Source organism: Charadrius vociferus, unplaced genomic scaffold (genome assembly GCF_000708025.1).
Source record: "Charadrius vociferus isolate BGI_N301 unplaced genomic scaffold, ASM70802v2 scaffold110, whole genome shotgun sequence".
Taxonomy (NCBI): domain Eukaryota; kingdom Metazoa; phylum Chordata; class Aves; order Charadriiformes; family Charadriidae; genus Charadrius; species Charadrius vociferus.
This window is the reverse complement of record NW_009646761.1, coordinates 2,740,338-2,758,630: the sequence shown is the minus strand read 5'-3', so window position 1 is coordinate 2,758,630 and position 18,293 is coordinate 2,740,338. Positions and strand designations below refer to the sequence as shown.

The window sequence follows — 18,293 nt, the reverse complement described above, 5'->3', positions numbered from 1 at the left end:
ACAATTCAGAGAAGAACATCATTCACAGAATATGTAAAAAACAGGGCTTTAGGCAATAGTAATCCATGTGTTTTGTCTTCTGTTGAACAGAGGCAAATTACTCCACTCTAAATTGAATGGACATCATGGCGTGGGCTTAGTTCATGGTGGAAATAAAAGGCTGGTTTTAGATGGTTCTGTGCTTATTTTGGGAATGATGTGTCCTGCAACTAGCACAGCACACATGCCTTCAATCCAATATATAGTGGTGTGTAGGAGGAAGAAGCTCAAACTCCGGCTTAATCCTGAATTACTCATTTAGACACAAATGTCCTTAATTCATTGTGAAATGTTATCTGAATAAGGATTGCAGAATCTGCAGCATTGTAAATATTGTGGACTCCTGCTAACTGGACATACAGCGGAAGGAAATGAGGCTTCCACATGGGTACTGGGTGCTAGGATCCTTTTCTCTGGTATCCAGAAGAATAATAGATGAAACCAAAGGCAGAGAGGTTAAAGATCATGCTTTCATGCTTTCAGCTGACACCTGCCAAGGTTCCTAAGCCTAATGATGACCACACACATCCTCACCATCATCTGCAACTTCCATGTGCACAGTTATGCTGTGCCACCATCTGACACCAAAAATTCCTTTTTCTTACCCATCATCCTGAGATGATTTTTTTTTTTTTTTTTTGCTACCTAATACTACTACTAAATCCCAGGCCAACAGGTAATGTTTAAACAGTCTGGTAAAATAAGTCACAGATTTTGCCCATAATCTTCTGAGCATCTCTAAGGTTCCCCCCACTCCTTACCATCCTGGGATAGGTCCAGCTTTGATGGCACCAATACATTGGGAAAAGTACCATGCATTTCCAACTTCCGTTACCTAACTATCTTACTTAAATCAGACCAAAGTTCCAGTACACCACTACCTTGACTGTTACTGTAGAGATACCTTGTAGAAAAGTTTATCAAAGAGGGCAAGTGCTGTATTCTCTGTGTGTCCTACCACTTCTTAATTCATGTCCCTGTTAACGGAGTCTGTGGGTTTCCTCACGCTTGGCCTGCCTCTCTGTTTTCAAAATGTGGCCCATACAATGTGGAAGAATAAGCAGAGTGGACTACTGGTTATGAGTATGGTGGAGTCTTAGGTTCAAGACTAGGTTTCAAGACTAATTGCAACAGAAACTTGGACATACAAATATATTCCTCTGCCTGCTTATGGCCAACAGAAAAGCAAAGGAGACCTGGAGCAAATGGTGTTGAGTGCTGAGAACCCCTGTGACTGCGATCTGGGCAATACCTTTATGTTTTGCTCACCCCCAGTACCACTGCAGCCCTGACAGCACACGGGTCTGCATACAAACAAAAGTCTGCCCAAATTTGATCCAACAGATCGTTTCTGAGGTACAGGTGTATACTGAACATACTGTGTTGGCTTGATTTTCTGTAGCACACCTGAAACTCAATGGCTCCCCTCAGTCTAAGTGCTAGATGCTCGGTGGCTGTGCAGCCAGACCCTTCCTGCTACGAAAACAGATGAAATATTGAAAACTGGTCCAGAAATGTGTAGCAACACATTACTCCTGCAATTAGCCTTCAGTACCCAGGTGTGCTGATGTGCCTGTAGACAGCGGTCTACAAATGAAGAGTTGAAGTACTGTGAATTCCAAGTCCATACAAACATTAACTGTATGTTTTAAAATATTTTCCCAGGTCTATCAATGTATTCTTGCCTGAAATCCCTGTTAATACTGAGCCCAGACATTTTCCCTAAGTTTCTAGACACCATTCTGTCAGCAGTAATAGTTGTATCAGAATATGTCCAAGTCAAACTTAATTGGATACATCTGAATCAGTGGAAAAGAAATAACTGGCAATTCAAAGGCTCTGCTCGAAGAGACACAGGCATTACTGAGCTCATTAAGAAGAAAATTGCTGAATATTGCGGTTGTCCTTATGAATCCTCAAATCTTTATCTAAAGAAGACGATTGGCTTGTAGAGTAAAACAATAGGAACAAAAACTTTTATTGTCACAGTTACCACTCAGGAGTGGCAGTTCTTCCAGGAGCATGGTGGGATTAATAAGGAAATGAAAACACTTTACAACTTTCATAAAAATGTATATTCATCAGAACTCTTCAAGGATCAAAAAGGCCTTGCAGAGTTTCACTGTACAGTTCAGCTTCCCTACAATAAACCAGAGAGACTTTTGGACTCCCCAATTCCTACAGAAGAAATTTCCCATGCTACTGAGACTTTTAATAATGGCAAGCCACCGGGGAAAGCAGCATTCCCATTTTAATTTTGTGCATCTTTTGAAGAGAAGTCACCCTACTATGTGCCTGTGTACATTTAATCATTCTCTACACACTTTATCAGCAAGCCTTCTCCCTGTAGGAGGAATACAATTAGGTACAGTACTAATTTATTATAAATAAAGCAAAGACCTGGTAAAATAACCTAGTTATCAATGTTTCATGGAACTGTGCCTATGAAGTACTAGCTAACATTCTCACTAGGAGCCTAGAGAAATACCTGTGACATTGATAAATCCTAACCAACTTGGCTTTATTAAAAAAAAAAAAAAAAAGATTATCATCACGTAATACAGGGAAAATTGTTGATTTTAATTGAAGTAGCTAGAGATTTATGGAAACCAACTGCAGCTTTTTTCCACTGATACTGTAAAAGCCTTCAATAAGATCAATAAGGAAATGCATTTCAACAAGGGAAGCCTAGGATTTTTTTTGTATACCACGCTGACGCATCTTATGTATTTATCTGCACCCCCAAATGTAGTTGAAGTGTTATTTCATATGCAAGAGCCTCTTCTCATCAGTGATAAGGAATAAAAAGGTCGGAAGGCCTCAGATTAGGGGAAAAGTGGTAGGCAAGGATGCTCTCTCGCCGGCATGCTGTTTGTTCTGACCCCAGGATCAGATCACTAGAGAGATGGAGGAGGCATTCTCATGGGGAGAAATCTCCATAAAATCAGCATGTATGCGGATGATCTGCTCTTAACTGTAATGAACTCAGAGTCATCTCTTACGTATGTGTTATTCATAATGGAACAGTTTGAAAAGTGGTCCAGGCTTTAATCCTATTTTTAAAAACAGACGATTCAAAAGAATTAATTGAATTTATTTTTTCTTCTGTGGCACAGCACAGCGATGATCTTTTAAGTGGCTACAAGATCTTAAGTAGGAACAAATTTATGCTATGACCCTAAGAGGCCATGCTGCGGATAAGCAAAATAGGTCCTTCCCTATCCATCCTCTTAGCCCAACCGAACTTCCCCTGGCTGCTGAGGGGAGCATGGACAACAGGAGAGGCTTAGGGGCTGCCGTTTTCCCTCTTGAGGAAGGGATGTGACAAAAAGACAGAGCTGGGGCTTCCTCTTCCCCAGCTTCTCCTGCCCAAGTGCTGGAGGAAAGACCAACTTCTTTCTAGAAGAGACAAAGCGATACAATCACGATTCACAGCAAAAAGGGCTTAGGAACTTAAACCATAATCAGTCCTACATTGTTTTACAGTGCAGCCCTGAATATCAGTAACTTGTGTCAGATGAATGAGATCTATTTAGTTCCAGAGAAACAACAATAAAATTTCCTATTTTCAAGTGTTTCATGTCAGATGACCGCACAGATGTTTCCCAGCCATAGGTATGCTCCAAGGGATTGGTTTTACACCTCTGATACAGAAAACGTGATGAGGGAGAATGTGGGGTTTTGTTTTGCTTCTTAATTGTAACACTGGCGTTCCCCATGGAAAGAAAAGGCAGAATCCCAGCCCCTTCAAAATTTGCCTGAGATAATTTTCAAAGGTCATCCTTGGCAGAAGGGACTGTGCCCTGCCTGGCCTGATGGCACACTAAAGAGAGCTACAGAGTAAGGTGCTATATATCCCAGTGATTCAAAGCCACCCTACTGACCTCAGTGAAGACAAAGCCACTAATAGCACTGGTTTGGAGGCACCAGAATGCAACTCTTGTCAAGGGCTCAGAAAGAGGCATAAACCCCACAGTATCAGCTCCAACTAGTCTCTTTGCTAGGCTGACCTGGCAGCTAACACCTCCTGGATGCTCTGAAGAATAGTAGCACTGAAGACAAGATACTACTGGAAAAAATACCGTTCCAGAAAACTCTCTTGTAAGGGTGGTAACTTTACAAGACCCATGGGAACTAACTATGAAATCTCAGCCGACTCTGCCCTTGAAAAATGAAAGCACTGGCATGGCAATCTTCCTTTCTCCAACAGGAGGAAGAAACTTTTCTACCTGACAATAGGTTCACCTGGCATGGAATCACAGTGAGTAATGCAGCTCTACAGAGAAACCTATACCAGGGAGTGCTGGTTTGGCTGAGAGCCCTTGAGATATCTTCAGACAACTCAGCTCCTACACAGAGACCTCTCAATGGCATAACATGCAATACAGCTCACTGGCTTATATGACTTGGTCAAGCACGTTGATACAGACATCTTTTTTATCTCTTTCTTTTTTTACAATTAAAATGAAAGAATATTTGGGCCTTCTCCTGCAAAGAGCTAAAATAGACCTAGGCTATTTTTGTACCATTTCACAAAAAGTCTCTAGAGTGTGATGCATTTGCAACATATCAACACTGCAATCTGTATTATTTCTAATTTTATAGGTTTAGAATTTCTATTTGAACTGTTCATTTAAAAATATCGCCAAGTGAGCCATTCTGAGTCATTTCTTTAAAACGTATAGCACCACTGGAGAAACTTTGCACGTACATCAGTGGGGAAGAGCTCCTATCTTCACTTGTGAATAGTAGCTCAGGGAAAGTAATTTCCCTTTAGTAGTATTCAATTCTCCTCCCAACCAAAACCTAAATTTCTGTCATAGAAACTCCCAATAGCTCACAGAGTCAGACACCTGGAGAAGTGGCTGACAGTCCACCCCATGTGACATTACACGTTTGAACCTTTAAAAACAGTGTGTGGAGCCCCAACCAGGATTTGAAGTCAGCAAGACTAAAGCGAACTTTGTAAAAGAAGGCTGAAATTTCCAGCAACACTGGGATATCTTCCAATCATCTTTCCTATTCTGAATTATTTAAGGCCTCCTACAGCTCTGTCCAGTCCCAAAGGGGTTGCAAAAGCCCTACACATCCTACTCACACCAGGATCAGCTCTTACTCTACTTGCCGGCTTAGTATTCAGCATACTGTAACTTAGCTTTTTAGTCATATCTTCCCATTGGTTCCCCTCAGAAAATTTGCTGAGGAATTTTTGCCTTGTGAACTTCTTGCTGCAAGGTTGGGGTTTTTTTTCTGATTTAGTCAAAATATCAACTAGAAAAAAAAAAAGATACAAAAGAAGGAGAAGTCAACAGATGACAGCTGAAATCACAATCAGTGCTGTAGCTCTTGAAAGTAAGACATGCAGGCACCAAAATGCTATGCAGACTAGGGTATGGGTATGGGTATGGGTATGGGTATGGGTATGGGTATGGGTATGGGTATGGGCTCCCCTCTTCTGGTGCTCTCTGTAAGCCATTACAAAACATAGTCGTGGGGGGAGGGCACCAGGGAGGATATCTTCCAAAATTTCTTTGAGAGAAAATATGGTATAGAAAATAGGTAAAGATTTTTTATGACTGCAGCTTCAGAAGCAGCTACTGCAACCAGATGCAGTTTTGCAAATGTTATAATTTTCTGTTATAGGAAGCTCATCTTTCTCGTTTCCCTCTAAATGAGCAACCAAATGGAGCTGCTGACATTCTAGAAGCTTGATCTCTCTAAATCTTACTTAATCGTAATACAAACCATACAGCATCTTGTTAAAATAGACTTGTTAAGATGTGGTTCAAACTTGCTGCTTGGACTTGATGCAAGTGAAGGCATTCTGTAGACAAGTAAGTTTGGCACAAGGCACTGTGAACCTTCAACCAGGTCCTGATTTTCCCCAAACCCAACATTTCGGCAGCAGTTTCAAGAAAATCTGTAAGTAGCCTTTTTTTCTTATATATATAAAACACAGGAATAAATAGTCAAATTCATCAGTACTACTTGTTTTAAGAGAATGATTAAAGGACAGACCCAGTGTTGCTGCTTTTCCCAGTGTTTGTTTTTCTTCACTTTCAGACGACCCATTTGCAACGGGCCACTGAATACTGTACTTCAGTGCATGTTCTTGACATATCTTTCACATGAAGTCTCCAAACATCTCAGAAACATTAATAAATTAAGCCACAAGAGCAATAATAATTTCAGCTTCACATTCACAGAACCCAAGTCTCAAAGTCTTCCTGAGTATCTGTGGCACATCTAAAAATGAAATTCAATCTTCCAATCACTTTGAATTATGCTTTGCTACTAGATCATGCAATCACATAGCCTAATTCAGGTTGGAAGGCACCTCAGGAGACCAACCTCATCCATTCGCCTCCTCACAGCAGGGCTAACTACTGCTCTACACCAGGTTGCTCACGGCTTCATCCAGCCAAAGCTTGAGTATCCCCGTGGAGGAAGGATGCACCACCGCTCTGGAGAACCCCTTCCAGTGTCTGACCACCTGCATGGGGAAGACTTTTTTTCCTTGTCTCCAGGCAGCATCTCCCCTCATGCAACCTGTGGCCATTGCTCTTGCCCTGTTGCTGAGCTCCTCTGAGAAGAGTCTGGCTCTGCCATCCATCCAGCTTCCCTCAGCCAGCAAAGCCCCCTCAGCCATCTCTTCTCCAGGATGAACAAAACCAATTCCTCAGCCTCTCCTCCTGTGCCACAACCACCTTGGTGGCCCTTCCTGGTCTCCCTCCTGTTGGTCAGTCTCTCCTTGTCCTGGGGCCCACAGCTGGGCACAGTTCCCCCTCCCAAGTGAGACCCTCAAAAGCCAAGTGGAGGGGAGGGACCCACTTCCCTGGACCTGCTGGCTGTACCCATGCCAGCACAGTCCTAGAGGTGGTTGGCCACCTTTGCTGCAAGAACGCACCACTGTCCTCAGTCAGCTTGCTGTAATACAGTAACCAGGGCCTTTTTGGCAGAGCTGCCCCTGGGCAGTCATCCCCCAGCCTGTACTGGTGTATGGGGTTACCCCAGTCTGATGCTGGGAATTCGCTTTTTACTTTTCTTGGACTTTATTACTTTTCTGTAAGGCTGCTCCTCCAACTGTAAAGCCCCATTGGAAGAGCAGCTGTGCCCTCCAGCATATCAACTGCAGCCCAGTTTGGTTTCATCATGAACCTGGTGAGAGTACACTCCATCCCATCCACCAGGTTGCTAATGAAGAAGTTAAACAGTATTGGCCCCAGCAAAGGCAAGTGCAAAATAGCACACAGCATGGACCATCTGATTCCTGCCAAACTGCCACCCGCTTTATAGTCTATCCATCCAGTCCACTTCTTCTCAGGTTGACAACCAGGACCTTATGAGAGGCCAGATAGACACCACCTATTCAGCTCTCATACTCAGTTACAGTAATTTATTCAGAGAAGATGATCGGGTTTGTCAAGCATGATTTGCTCCTGATCAGTCCATTCTGGTTAGGTCCTTAGGTGCCCTAAAATACCTTCCATGAGAACAAGCACTATTACTTCCCTGGAGACTAGCATTAGGTTGATGGGCCTGTAGCTCCTCACTCTTAACCCTTCTGTTGACGGCTGTAACATTTCCCTTTCTCCAGGCATAAGGAACCTCTTCCAGCCACCACAACTTCTCAGTGGTGACAGACAGCAGCTTCAGGACGATACTAGCCAGCTCCCTCAGCAGCATCCAGTGTGTCCTGTCTGGTCCCATGGACCAGCATATTTGAATAGACCCTAACTCTGTCCTCCCCTTTTGTGGCTGCTATCTCCCTCCTCCAAGTTTTGCTTTTAGGATACGACCTAGCAGGCCTGAGAGCAGACTCTGACAGTAAAGCCCGAGGCTGCATGGAGCAGTGGTTCCACTCTTGCCCTGGTCTTCCTTCTCATTTTTGCTGCTGATGCACTTGTAGCAGCCATTCTTGTCCTGCTTATCCCTCACCAGTTTTGATTCCAGCCAAGCTTTGACCTTCCTCATTCTGTCCCTGTGTGCCTGGACAACACTTCTGCATTGCTCCTTGGTTGCCCGTCCGTGCTTCTACCTCCTGTCTGCTTCCTTTTTGCATTTAAGGGGCTAATCTGTCATCTCAAGCTCCTATTACAGATTTTCCCCCTAATTTCTTTGAAAGCATAGAATGATAGAATGGTTTAGGTTGGAAGGGACTTTAAAGATCATCTAGTTCCAACTCCCTGCTATGGGTGGGGACACTTTCCACTAGACCAGGTTGCTCAAAGCCTCATCCAACCTGGCCTTAAATACCACCAGGGATGGGGCATCCAGCCTGTTCCAGTGTCTCACCACTCTCAGAGTAAAGATTTTCTTCCTAATATCTAATCTAAAACTATCCTCTTCCAGTTTAAAACTGTTACCCCTCATCCTATCACTACACTCCCTGATAAAGAGTCCCTCCCTCTCCTCATTGGCTGCTCTATCTTTCCTGTAGGCCCCCTTTAGGTACGCAAAGGCTGCTATAAGATCTTCCTGGAGCCTTCTCTTCTCCAGGCTGAACAAATCTCAACTCTCCCAGCCTGTCTTCATAGGAGAGGTGCTCCAGCCCTTTGGTCACCTTCATGGCCCTCCTCTAGACTCGCTCCAACAGGTCCATGTCCTTCCTATGTTGGGGCCCCAGAGCTGGATGCAGTACTCCAAGTGGGTTCTCATGACAGCAGAACACAGAGGGGCAGAATCACCTCCCTCAACGTGCTGGCCACACTTCTTTTGATGCAGTCCAGGATGCGGTTGGCTTTCTGGGCTGCGAGCACACATTGCCAGCTCATGTTGAGCTTCTCATCCAACAACTCCCCCAAGTTCTTCTCCTCAGGGCTGCTCTCAATCCATTCTCTGCCCAGCCTGTATTTGTGCATGGGATTGCCCTGACCCAGATGTAGGACCTTGCACTTGGCCTTGTTGAACTTCATGAGGTTGGCATGGGCCCACTTCTCAAGCCTGTCCAGGTCCCTTTAGATGGCATTCCTTCCCTCCAGCATGTTGACTGCTCCACACAGCTTGGTGTCATCAGCAAACTTGCTGAGGGTGCACTCGATTCCTCTGTCCATGTTACTGACAAAGATGTTAAACAGCATTGGTCCCAATACCGATCCCTGAGGAATGCTACTCATCACTCGTCGCCACTTGGACATCGAGCTGTTGACCACAACTCTTTGAGCGTGACCATCCAGCCAATTCCTTATCCACTAAGTGGCCTATTGGTCAAATCCATGTCTCTCCAATTTAGAGACAAGGATGTTATGTGGGACAGTGTCAAATGCTTTGCACAAGTCCAGGCAGATGACGTCAGTTGCTCTTCCCTTATCCACCAACACTGTAACGCCAGTGTAGAAGGCCACCAGATCTGTCATGCATGATTCGCCCTTAGTGAAGCCATATTGCCTGTCATCAGTCACCACCTTATTTTCCATGTGCCTTAGCATAGTTTCCAGGAGGATCTGCTCCATGATATTGCCAGGCACAGAGGTGAGACTGACCAGTCTGTAGTTCCTGGGGCCCTCCTTTTTTTTTTCTTTTTAAAAATGGGGGTTATGTTTCCCCTTTTCCAGTCAGCAGGATCTTCACTGGAATGCTATGACTTCTCAAATATGATGGATAGTGGCTTAGCAACTTCATCCACCAGTTCCCTTGGGACTCATCGGTGAATGTCATCAGGTCCCATGGACTTGTGCACCTTCAAGTTCCTTAGATGGTCTCAAGCCCAGTCTTCTCCCACAGTGGGCAGTTCCTCACTTTCCCAGTCCCTGCCTTTGCCTTCTGCAACTTGGGTGGTGCGGCTAGAGCACTTGCTGGTGAAGACCGAGGCAAAAAAGTCATTGCATACCTCAGCCTTCTCCATATCCTGGGTGACCAGGTCTCCCCTTTCTTTACAGAGAGGGCCCACACTTTCCTTAGTCTTCCTTTTATCACTGACATACCTATAGAGGTTTTTCTAGTTGCCTTTGACACCCCTGATAAGATTTAATTCTATCAGGGCTTTAGCTTGGCTAACCTGATCCCTGGCTGCTTGGACATTTTCCCTGTATTCCTCCCAAGCTACCTGTCCTTGCTTCTATCCTCTGCAGGCTTCCTTTTTGAGTCTGAGATTGTCCAGGAGCTCCTTGTTCATCCATGTAGGCCCACTGCCATTTTTGCCTGACTTCCTCTTTGTTGGAATGCATTGCTCCTGAACTTGGAGGAGGTGATCCTTGAATACTAACTAGCTTCCTTGGGCCCCTCTTCCCTCCAGGACTTTATCCCATAGTATTCTACCAAGCAGATCCTTGAAGATGTCAAAGTCTGCTCTCTTGTAGTCCAGGACAGAAGCTTACTGTGCCCCCTCCTTGTCACCCTAAGGATCTTGAACTCCACCATCTCATGGTCACTGTAGCCACGGCTGCCCCTGAGCTTCGCATTCCCCACCAGCCCCTCCTTGTTGGTGACAACAAGGTCCAACATGGCACTTCTCCTCATTGGCTGCCCTATCACTTGGAGAAGGACGTTATTATCAATGCATTCCAGGAACGCCCTGTGTTGCCCTGCTGTGTTGTCCCTCCAACAGATATCGGGGTGCGTGAAGTCCCCCATGAGGACCAGGTCCTGTGAATGTGAGGCTGCTCCTATCTGTCTACAGAGGGCCTCATCCCCTCAGTCCTCCTGGTCAGGTGGCCTGTAGCAGACCCTCACTGTAACATCACCTGTCTCTGTGCTCCTTGTAATCCCGACCCATAAGCTCTTGGTTGGCTCCTCATCCATGCACTCCACCTGGTCATTGACATAGAGGATTATACCCCCTCCTTGTCTTGCCTTCCTGTCCTTCCTGAAGAGCCTGTATCCTTCCATTCCAGCGCTCCAGTCATAGAAGCCATTCTACCATGCCTCCATGATGCCAGTAAGATCTTAGCCCTGCAGGCCTGCCATGTCTCTAGCTCTTCCTGTTTATTGCCCATGCTATGTGCGGTTGCATAGAGGCATTTAAGTTGGGCCCCTGATGAAGGTGACTTACCAGCTGGAGATGCTGGTATGCTTTTGTGCTGCGGTCCAGGTGCTCTCCTGCTGACCTGCAACCCCTCTCCAGGCTCTGGGCGTCTGTTACTGGCATTGGCATCATACTGGTAGAAGTGGGATGGATTGAGGTTCCCCTCCCCCAGCAACTCTGGTTTAAAGCCCTCTTCATAAGCTTGCCGAGCCTCTGACCAAAGATGCTTTTCCCCTTCTCTGACAAATGGACCCCATCAGGCCCCTGTAGACCAGGTTTTTCGAAGCGAGTCCCATGGTCTAAGTAGCCAAACTCCTGGCTGTAGCACCAGTCTTGTAGCCATTTGTTGATTTCTCAGATTTGATTGGCCTTATCAACCCCCTTCCTTTTGACTGTGAGGACTGATGAAAAAACTATCTGTGCCCCAGAATCCCTGACCACTGCTCCCAGGGCTCTATAATCCTTCTTGATATCCCTCAGGTTGCTCCTGGCTGTATCACTGGTGCCCATGTGAAATTACAGCAGCGGATAATACTCAGAGGACTGTACAAGGCTTGATAGTGTCTTGGTGATATCCCTGATATGAGCCCCCAGTAGGCAGCGTGGCTTTGTAGAGAGTGCATCAGGTTAGCAGATGGGTGCCTCTGTACCTCTTAGAAAAGAGTCACCTACTACTATCGCCTGCCACCTTTTCTCAGTTGCCCTGGTTGTTACATGGGGAGCAGATCGGGTTGCCTTACTCAGCTCCAGCGCCTCTGCTGCTGGGATGGGTCTTTCCCCTTCACTCTGCAGAGCTGATACCCAGTAGCATAACTCCCCTTCACTTCAACAGAGCTGGAATTTCATGACCCTTTAGAAATTACCACTATCAACTTTGTAATCTTGATCACAGAATTTTGTTTTGCTGTCATCCTCTGTTACAAATACGTGCTTCTGCTACGAATTATTTGTTTTATATAATTAAGTTGCACCTAAAAATACTACAGTTTAATACACAATTGTGTCTTGTGTCATCTTAGAGTAGTAGCCTCCCAAATACGACCTAAACAATATTAAGTCATGGTACCAGCAGATATAACCTTAGCCTTCCACTTAGAATTTTAGCAACTGGAAAATGTTTTCCAACTGTCTTCAGCACAAGAGAAGTACAAGTGAACACTCAGCAATGCTATTTTCAGTTTTCAGAACTAATAGATATATGAAAACTCTGTAAACTTTTTTTCTGTCCAACATACCTGTAAAGACCTGAAGGTTAAAGAGAGTGGTACCCAAAAGCATCCTTTTGGAAAGCATTAACTCCCAAGAAACAGAAAAGACTAAAATTTCATCCACATTTTTGAGATGACACGGGAAAATTTTCAAGTCTATTTTCATAACTTCCTGGACAACACATTCATACTCAAACCTTAAACAGTTTTTGCTGTAGTCTGAAGCACTGTAAAATGGACAAGAAAACTGACAAATATAAAAATGATGCAAAAGTGATGGCAAACAAGTTCCCATTCAGAAATACCTTTCACTAGGAAATATTTACACCAGTTTCTTATACACATTGCTTAACATGTGAAACATTTTAAAATGGTTATTTTCAGATATTTAAAAAATTTGCTCACAAGCAAAACTGAATGTGTGTTAGATCATTCCCTGTTCTTTCACCATTCAATGTCAACAAAAACTTGGCACTGGTACTTAACACATCTACATCTCTTTCCCACACTACTCTTCAAGCCTGCTTTCTTGAAGCTCCTTCAGTCTAAATTGCTCTCCAAACCCTGGTGCACTCAGGTTCGAACTTCTCCTTCCTTCAGAAACACCCCTAACAGCACGTCTTCCAAAAAGCTCAGTAGGTGACTCTTTCTAAACACCCCAAGGCTCGAACCCAAACCTGCACTGTTTTGCTCACGATCTGAAGACGCTTTCCCTTCAACAACAAACCTGGTGACTCTGAACTAACCCCATCCTGCTGCTTTTCTCACAGCCCATTTCCCCATCTTCCCTAAGAAATATGCAGCAATAATAGCAGTATCTCCCACTCTTCTGTGATGAGCTTACACCCAGATCTGTATTCCTTCAAAATTCCCTCCCCACTTACTCACACGGTACCTCTTTCAGTTCTGGGTAAGCAGATTTTCCCAACGGCTTCACAAAGCCTATCACTGTTACATTACTTTGTATATCTTAAGATTTATCTTTGTCTCTCAGGTTGTCACTTCCCCAAGGCAAAGGCAATGTTTTTCCACAAGTTCTCTTTAGCACTGATTATATCACACAGATAATTTTTAATTACCTTTCTGTTCAGAGCCACACCATCTTCACAGTCCAGCACCGCACAATCTACATTTAGTGACGGGATTTTTCGTATCTTCTTTTCATCATCTGCAGGTACATACAGCACAGCTCGCCTGGGAATGTACTTGTGAGATGATGCAAAGCGATAACTAAGCTTAGCAACACCAGCTGGCAGAGGAGATTCCACCCTGTAAAGAATATTGTTGAAATTAGACTCTTGGCTACAACGCTGTAAAGAATACTTGACTATATTTTAAAAGAGAAATGTTCCTAGCTAGACAGTGGTTGGTTTGGGGTTATTTTTTTAATTTTTTTTTTTCCTTAGGAAGCATCAAGGTGGGGACATATCAGTATTACAGTTAATAAACCTCCAAAACTACTATGCTCAAAAGAAGCTGCAACCTTAAACACTCAGAACTGAAGAACTGCCAGCGCCAAAGTTATCCATGCAGCCTAAATTACGCTGCCTGTTCTGCGCGCTATGGCAAGTATTAAATACAGAAGGGTGGTGGTTGGTTTTTCCCTGTCATAGGACTCCTCCATACTATGGAGGTTGTGCTGGGAATGCATCGGGACTGATTTAGGGAGGAGGCTGCTATCTGCCACGTTTGCTGCAGGAGCTGGACGGCATGCTGTGAATGAAGCAGGGGTGTTGGTTAAAACAAACATGGGTTGTGAAGTTGATTTTGCAACCTTAGCGTTATATCAACAAACGTATTTGCATGCAAATTTTAAAGAAGTAAAATGGATGGAGGGGGAAATGAGGAAAACAGGAATGAAACCCCCACGTAATGTGGAACCTCACTAATCCCAACGCATCCTTTCAGAAGCCTTCAGACCTTCAGATCCACAGCACAGACTTCCATCATCAGAGCTCGTAAACGCACCAGCATCATCAGAAGGTTGTTGGCTGTGGTGGCTTTTACAATTTATAAATGCTTTGTGCACCACACATCAGTGCAAGTGTGAGCCTGTGGCGCCACATGGCTTGAGTGGGTGGCACCCGTGTGGTCCGCAGGCGTCAGGTTTGTGGCAGTCTCCACCCTGTGCCAGTATTCCCAGTGAGGGACCAGCTAACCCACCCCAAGCACAAGCCGGGTTGACGCACTTGGAGGCAGTGGGGCTGTCGGGGGAGGCTGCCCCTGGGCGCGGTAGGGAGCTTGCTTTGCTCCATAATTACAAGCACAGAGAAATAAATTGCGGAGGGTGCCACTGTGTTTCATGGCCTTCCAAAAAAATCCCCTTTGCCTGCTCCTGTTCCTCCCCATTTCACGCTGTAGCCCCCAAGCCTATTCTGCCACATCAAAAATGAGGACAAAATAATACATTTTTCCTTCATACTCAGAGCACAAGTCACTTATGCCACAAAATAATCCCACCATATAACACCATTATGCATTATCATGTATATTATTCAGCACTTTGAATAATGCAAAGCTTTTCTAGCACCACGCTGAACATGTCATTATCGCATCATGTCAGGGACCCATGCATTTTCCTATGCCCCTCTTAATAATGCTTCCCAAGTTGCTACACTTGGATGACACATGGCTACACGCGCACGTGGGTTTTCTTCAAAGAGGACGTGACTCACCCTCTCAAATGCTCGGAAATGAGTTCAGTCAATCTAAATCAGAGCCAACGTGGTGTGTTGCTGACAGACCACAATGATACTTGCCTTTCCTAACTAACCCCAGAGAGCGCACCCTAAATGCTGAATATATATGTGTCTTGGGTTAAAAATATGAAGAAAGATTTTATCACATTTTATCTCAGTAAACTAACTTGAAGAGGACAACTGTTCCACCATCTCTACTGCTATGTGTCTGTACGTCCTGGGTGGACCAACTTTACAAGTCCACAAAACACTGCTGCCAGATCCTTCTTTGTAATACGCCTGGTAATCCTTCATTCAGCCTAAGATATGGGGCAGCTTTGCTGTTAAACAGAAATGACACATTGTTTTATTACAGGTGCCAGTGCCACCCATGTTAATAAATCTTCTTCATCTCTAACTGCAACAGCGTCAAGACTTACGTGTTGGAGATCCTGACAACACCTGGAAACATGCAACTGACATCCACTGAGTTTCTCCTAAGCACCCTCTGAGCCACTTTGCCACAAACCACTTCATGTCCCCTGCTTCGTGTTGAAGTGGGGATGGTAACACAACTTGTGGCCACTCAAGTGGCTGCTAGTTAAATCCACTTAATCCCATTTTCTTGCCGTAGTACACTTTGGGAGAGCAAGGAGGAGGTGGAAGAGTGGTTTATCTCAAATGGAAAGAAGAGGGTCTTTTTTTCAGTGTGACACAGAGGTCAGTAAAGAAGTCTGCAGCCCTTCACTAAACATATATGAGGGGACAAAAGTGATTAGTTTCTATTCTCTTTCTCTGATGGCTTCAACCCTGTAGTTCCCAAAGGCACAAAGGAGTCAAAGAGCTCAGCCCATTAATAGTTAACTCCAGCCTAGAGCCAAGCAGCCCCTGAAGCACCCTTAATGACTGCCTCTCACCAGCCCTCCAACCCACCCAAAACTCAAACCTCAATAGAGGTGGCTAACACCATAGTCTCAGAGCATGCTGAGATGAGATATATCTCCCGTCATCCATTTCCCAGGATTTCTTCCAGGCTGCCATCGAACCAAGGGCTGTTTGACCAGCTGGTTTCCCTCTCATTGCTGCAAGCCCCATGAAGGCAGCTCTGCTCTGGCGTACCACGCACAACGGCGTGTAGTATCGTGTAGGTAAAACCGTTACTTACAGACCAGATTTATTCAGGTGCCACCACTGAGGTCTGTGAACTTTCGTTTAGATGGGAGAGGAGTATGGCTTCCGCAGACCACCTGACTCCGAAGAAGTGGTAGATTTAATCCATTAAAATACCATCACCTAATACGCTTAATGTTAGAAATACTATTGCCCAGTGACTATCAGTATCTCCTCCTCAGCTAATCAACTTTGTAGCCACATGGGCCCAAACCACAGGTTTCTCAGGGCACAGATTATTCTAAAAATATACTGTCAATGTGTGAACTTATTAGTCTCATGGAACATTTCGGCAAGTTGAAGAAGCAATAATTTTTTCAAGAGTTATGGCCAGAAAAAAAAAAGGTGCCTGAGGAACTGGTGTCAGTGGACCAACACAGCATCCTTCTCCTTTCAAAACAAAGAGCTCTAGTTAGTGTACATGGAAAATAAGAGTTTTCAACAAGTTGCTTAGGTGTGACTGCAATAAATGTTTTCATATGCTGCTATTTCAACATATATTCTTAAAAAAATCACCTTCTGTTCTCAGTGTGCATTTTCCTTGCATAGTCATATTTTATGTTCTACAATAAAATGAAATGTAGAGGAAGAAGTAGATTTATTAAGAAATCTATTTGCCTATAGATCTTTTTAAAACAGTGGCAAGGCCCAGGGTGCTATGCATATTAGCAGTTAGCTATTCTGGTAGGAAACACTATCCTGATTATCTTGACTTCTGTTATTTTGATAGAACAAAAACATCCCCAGCAGTTACTTTTTTTAGGACAAAAAAACCCACACAGCACTGCAATCTCAATTATATTGTTAACCCCGTGCCATAAAGAGGAAGAAAATCTTACATATGTTTCCTGACTGCAAGTATTTTAATGATTTAAACTAAGCTTGACTATGCTTTAAACTAAACACATGGACATAAGCCAAATGAATTTGCTAAGACAATGTTTCTTCCTTTAAGCACTGTAAGTTAAAACAAGGACTAGGCTATTGAGTAATGCTCATTAAATTGTTTTACAGCAGCATACTTTTATTCATAGCATCCAGCAGCACGCTGAACGCACTTGGGTCTCTGAAATGAAACTAAATTTCTTCAGCAAACATAACACTCTACTAAAGTCTTCATCAAATATGTAAAAGTAGCTGGCAAGTTAAAGTTGCTCGTGATCCTCTGAGAATGTTTTTGCCCAAGAGCAAACAGTTCATCCTCAGGAAGGAGAAAACAAAACCTTTTTGATTACTAAGTGACATTGCACTTTGCAATGGCAGCCATACAGTGTGACTGCAAACCAGTAAAATTACCCCAAATTATACACATTTCCCTGCAGTAAACTGGATTTGCATATTCCAGCATTGCTCATACTGTCACATATACTTAACTGCACACACCTGTACAGTCTCATCACAGCCAACAACGTATAGCTCACAAAGTAAAGTATTCCCGCAAGTGATTTTCAGGATCAGCACTTTAATCTGCCCCTCTGTTGCCTGTTTATTTGCTAGGTCAAATCATCCTTTAAGAGACGCTACACTGTGATCTACTTAAAGCATGGAAAAACATCCATTACTCAATAGGCCAAATCTCTCCTTCTCCAATCTTCGGCACAGTGTTGGCAAGTGTTTCCGAAGAGCATTTTTAGGCACCTGAATAAAACCATTAAAAAAGCTGGATAATTTCCCCAACGTGTATTTCTGACCCGTATGCACATAACTGTACTGACCACAGTCCTGGATACCCGTGGTGCTGTGGCAGAAGGACAAAAGTGACCCAGACCTAAGACTTCATTGAACACAACCCAGCTAATGTAGCAAATCTCCCACAAATTATTTCTCTGATACATACGGAAAAAAAAAAACTAAAATCAACCCAGAGTAAATGTAGAGGTTTTCCTATGTCGAATTTACTCAGGAGTAGCTCACAACCGCACACAAATAATCCGCCAAAGACAAAGGAAAACTTCTACGAAATTACAAAGCCCCGCAATTTGCATAGTAATTCTTTCTAATTAAGAAAAGAAGCTATAAGTTGTTTGTTATAAACATCAGCAGGCCCTGTGCAAATACGAAGGGCTCACAGCCGAGCTGAGTATCTGCCGAATCAAAGCGACTCGCTGGAGAGTTTTATTGGTACAGCTGCAGCGCATGCATTTTATCACACATGCTAATAATCCTGGTTATGGCACTAACATTTTAATCATTTGTTCTGTGGGCTTGTTTCTCAAACAATTAGCACTAATGAAT

The 18,293-nt window shown here is 44.0% G+C and overlaps 1 protein-coding gene across 1 annotated transcript in view; it reads right to left on the bottom strand.

Annotated features, from left to right (window-relative positions):
* CLYBL (citrate lyase beta like) overlaps nucleotides 1-18,293 on the bottom strand; it is a 122,237-nt gene that overhangs the window by 80,704 nt on the left and 23,240 nt on the right. The window contains exon 2 of the mRNA XM_009892011.1: nucleotides 13,290-13,479. Within this exon, the coding sequence (XP_009890313.1) occupies nucleotides 13,290-13,479 (190 nt within the window). The remainder of the gene's footprint in view (nucleotides 1-13,289; nucleotides 13,480-18,293) is intronic.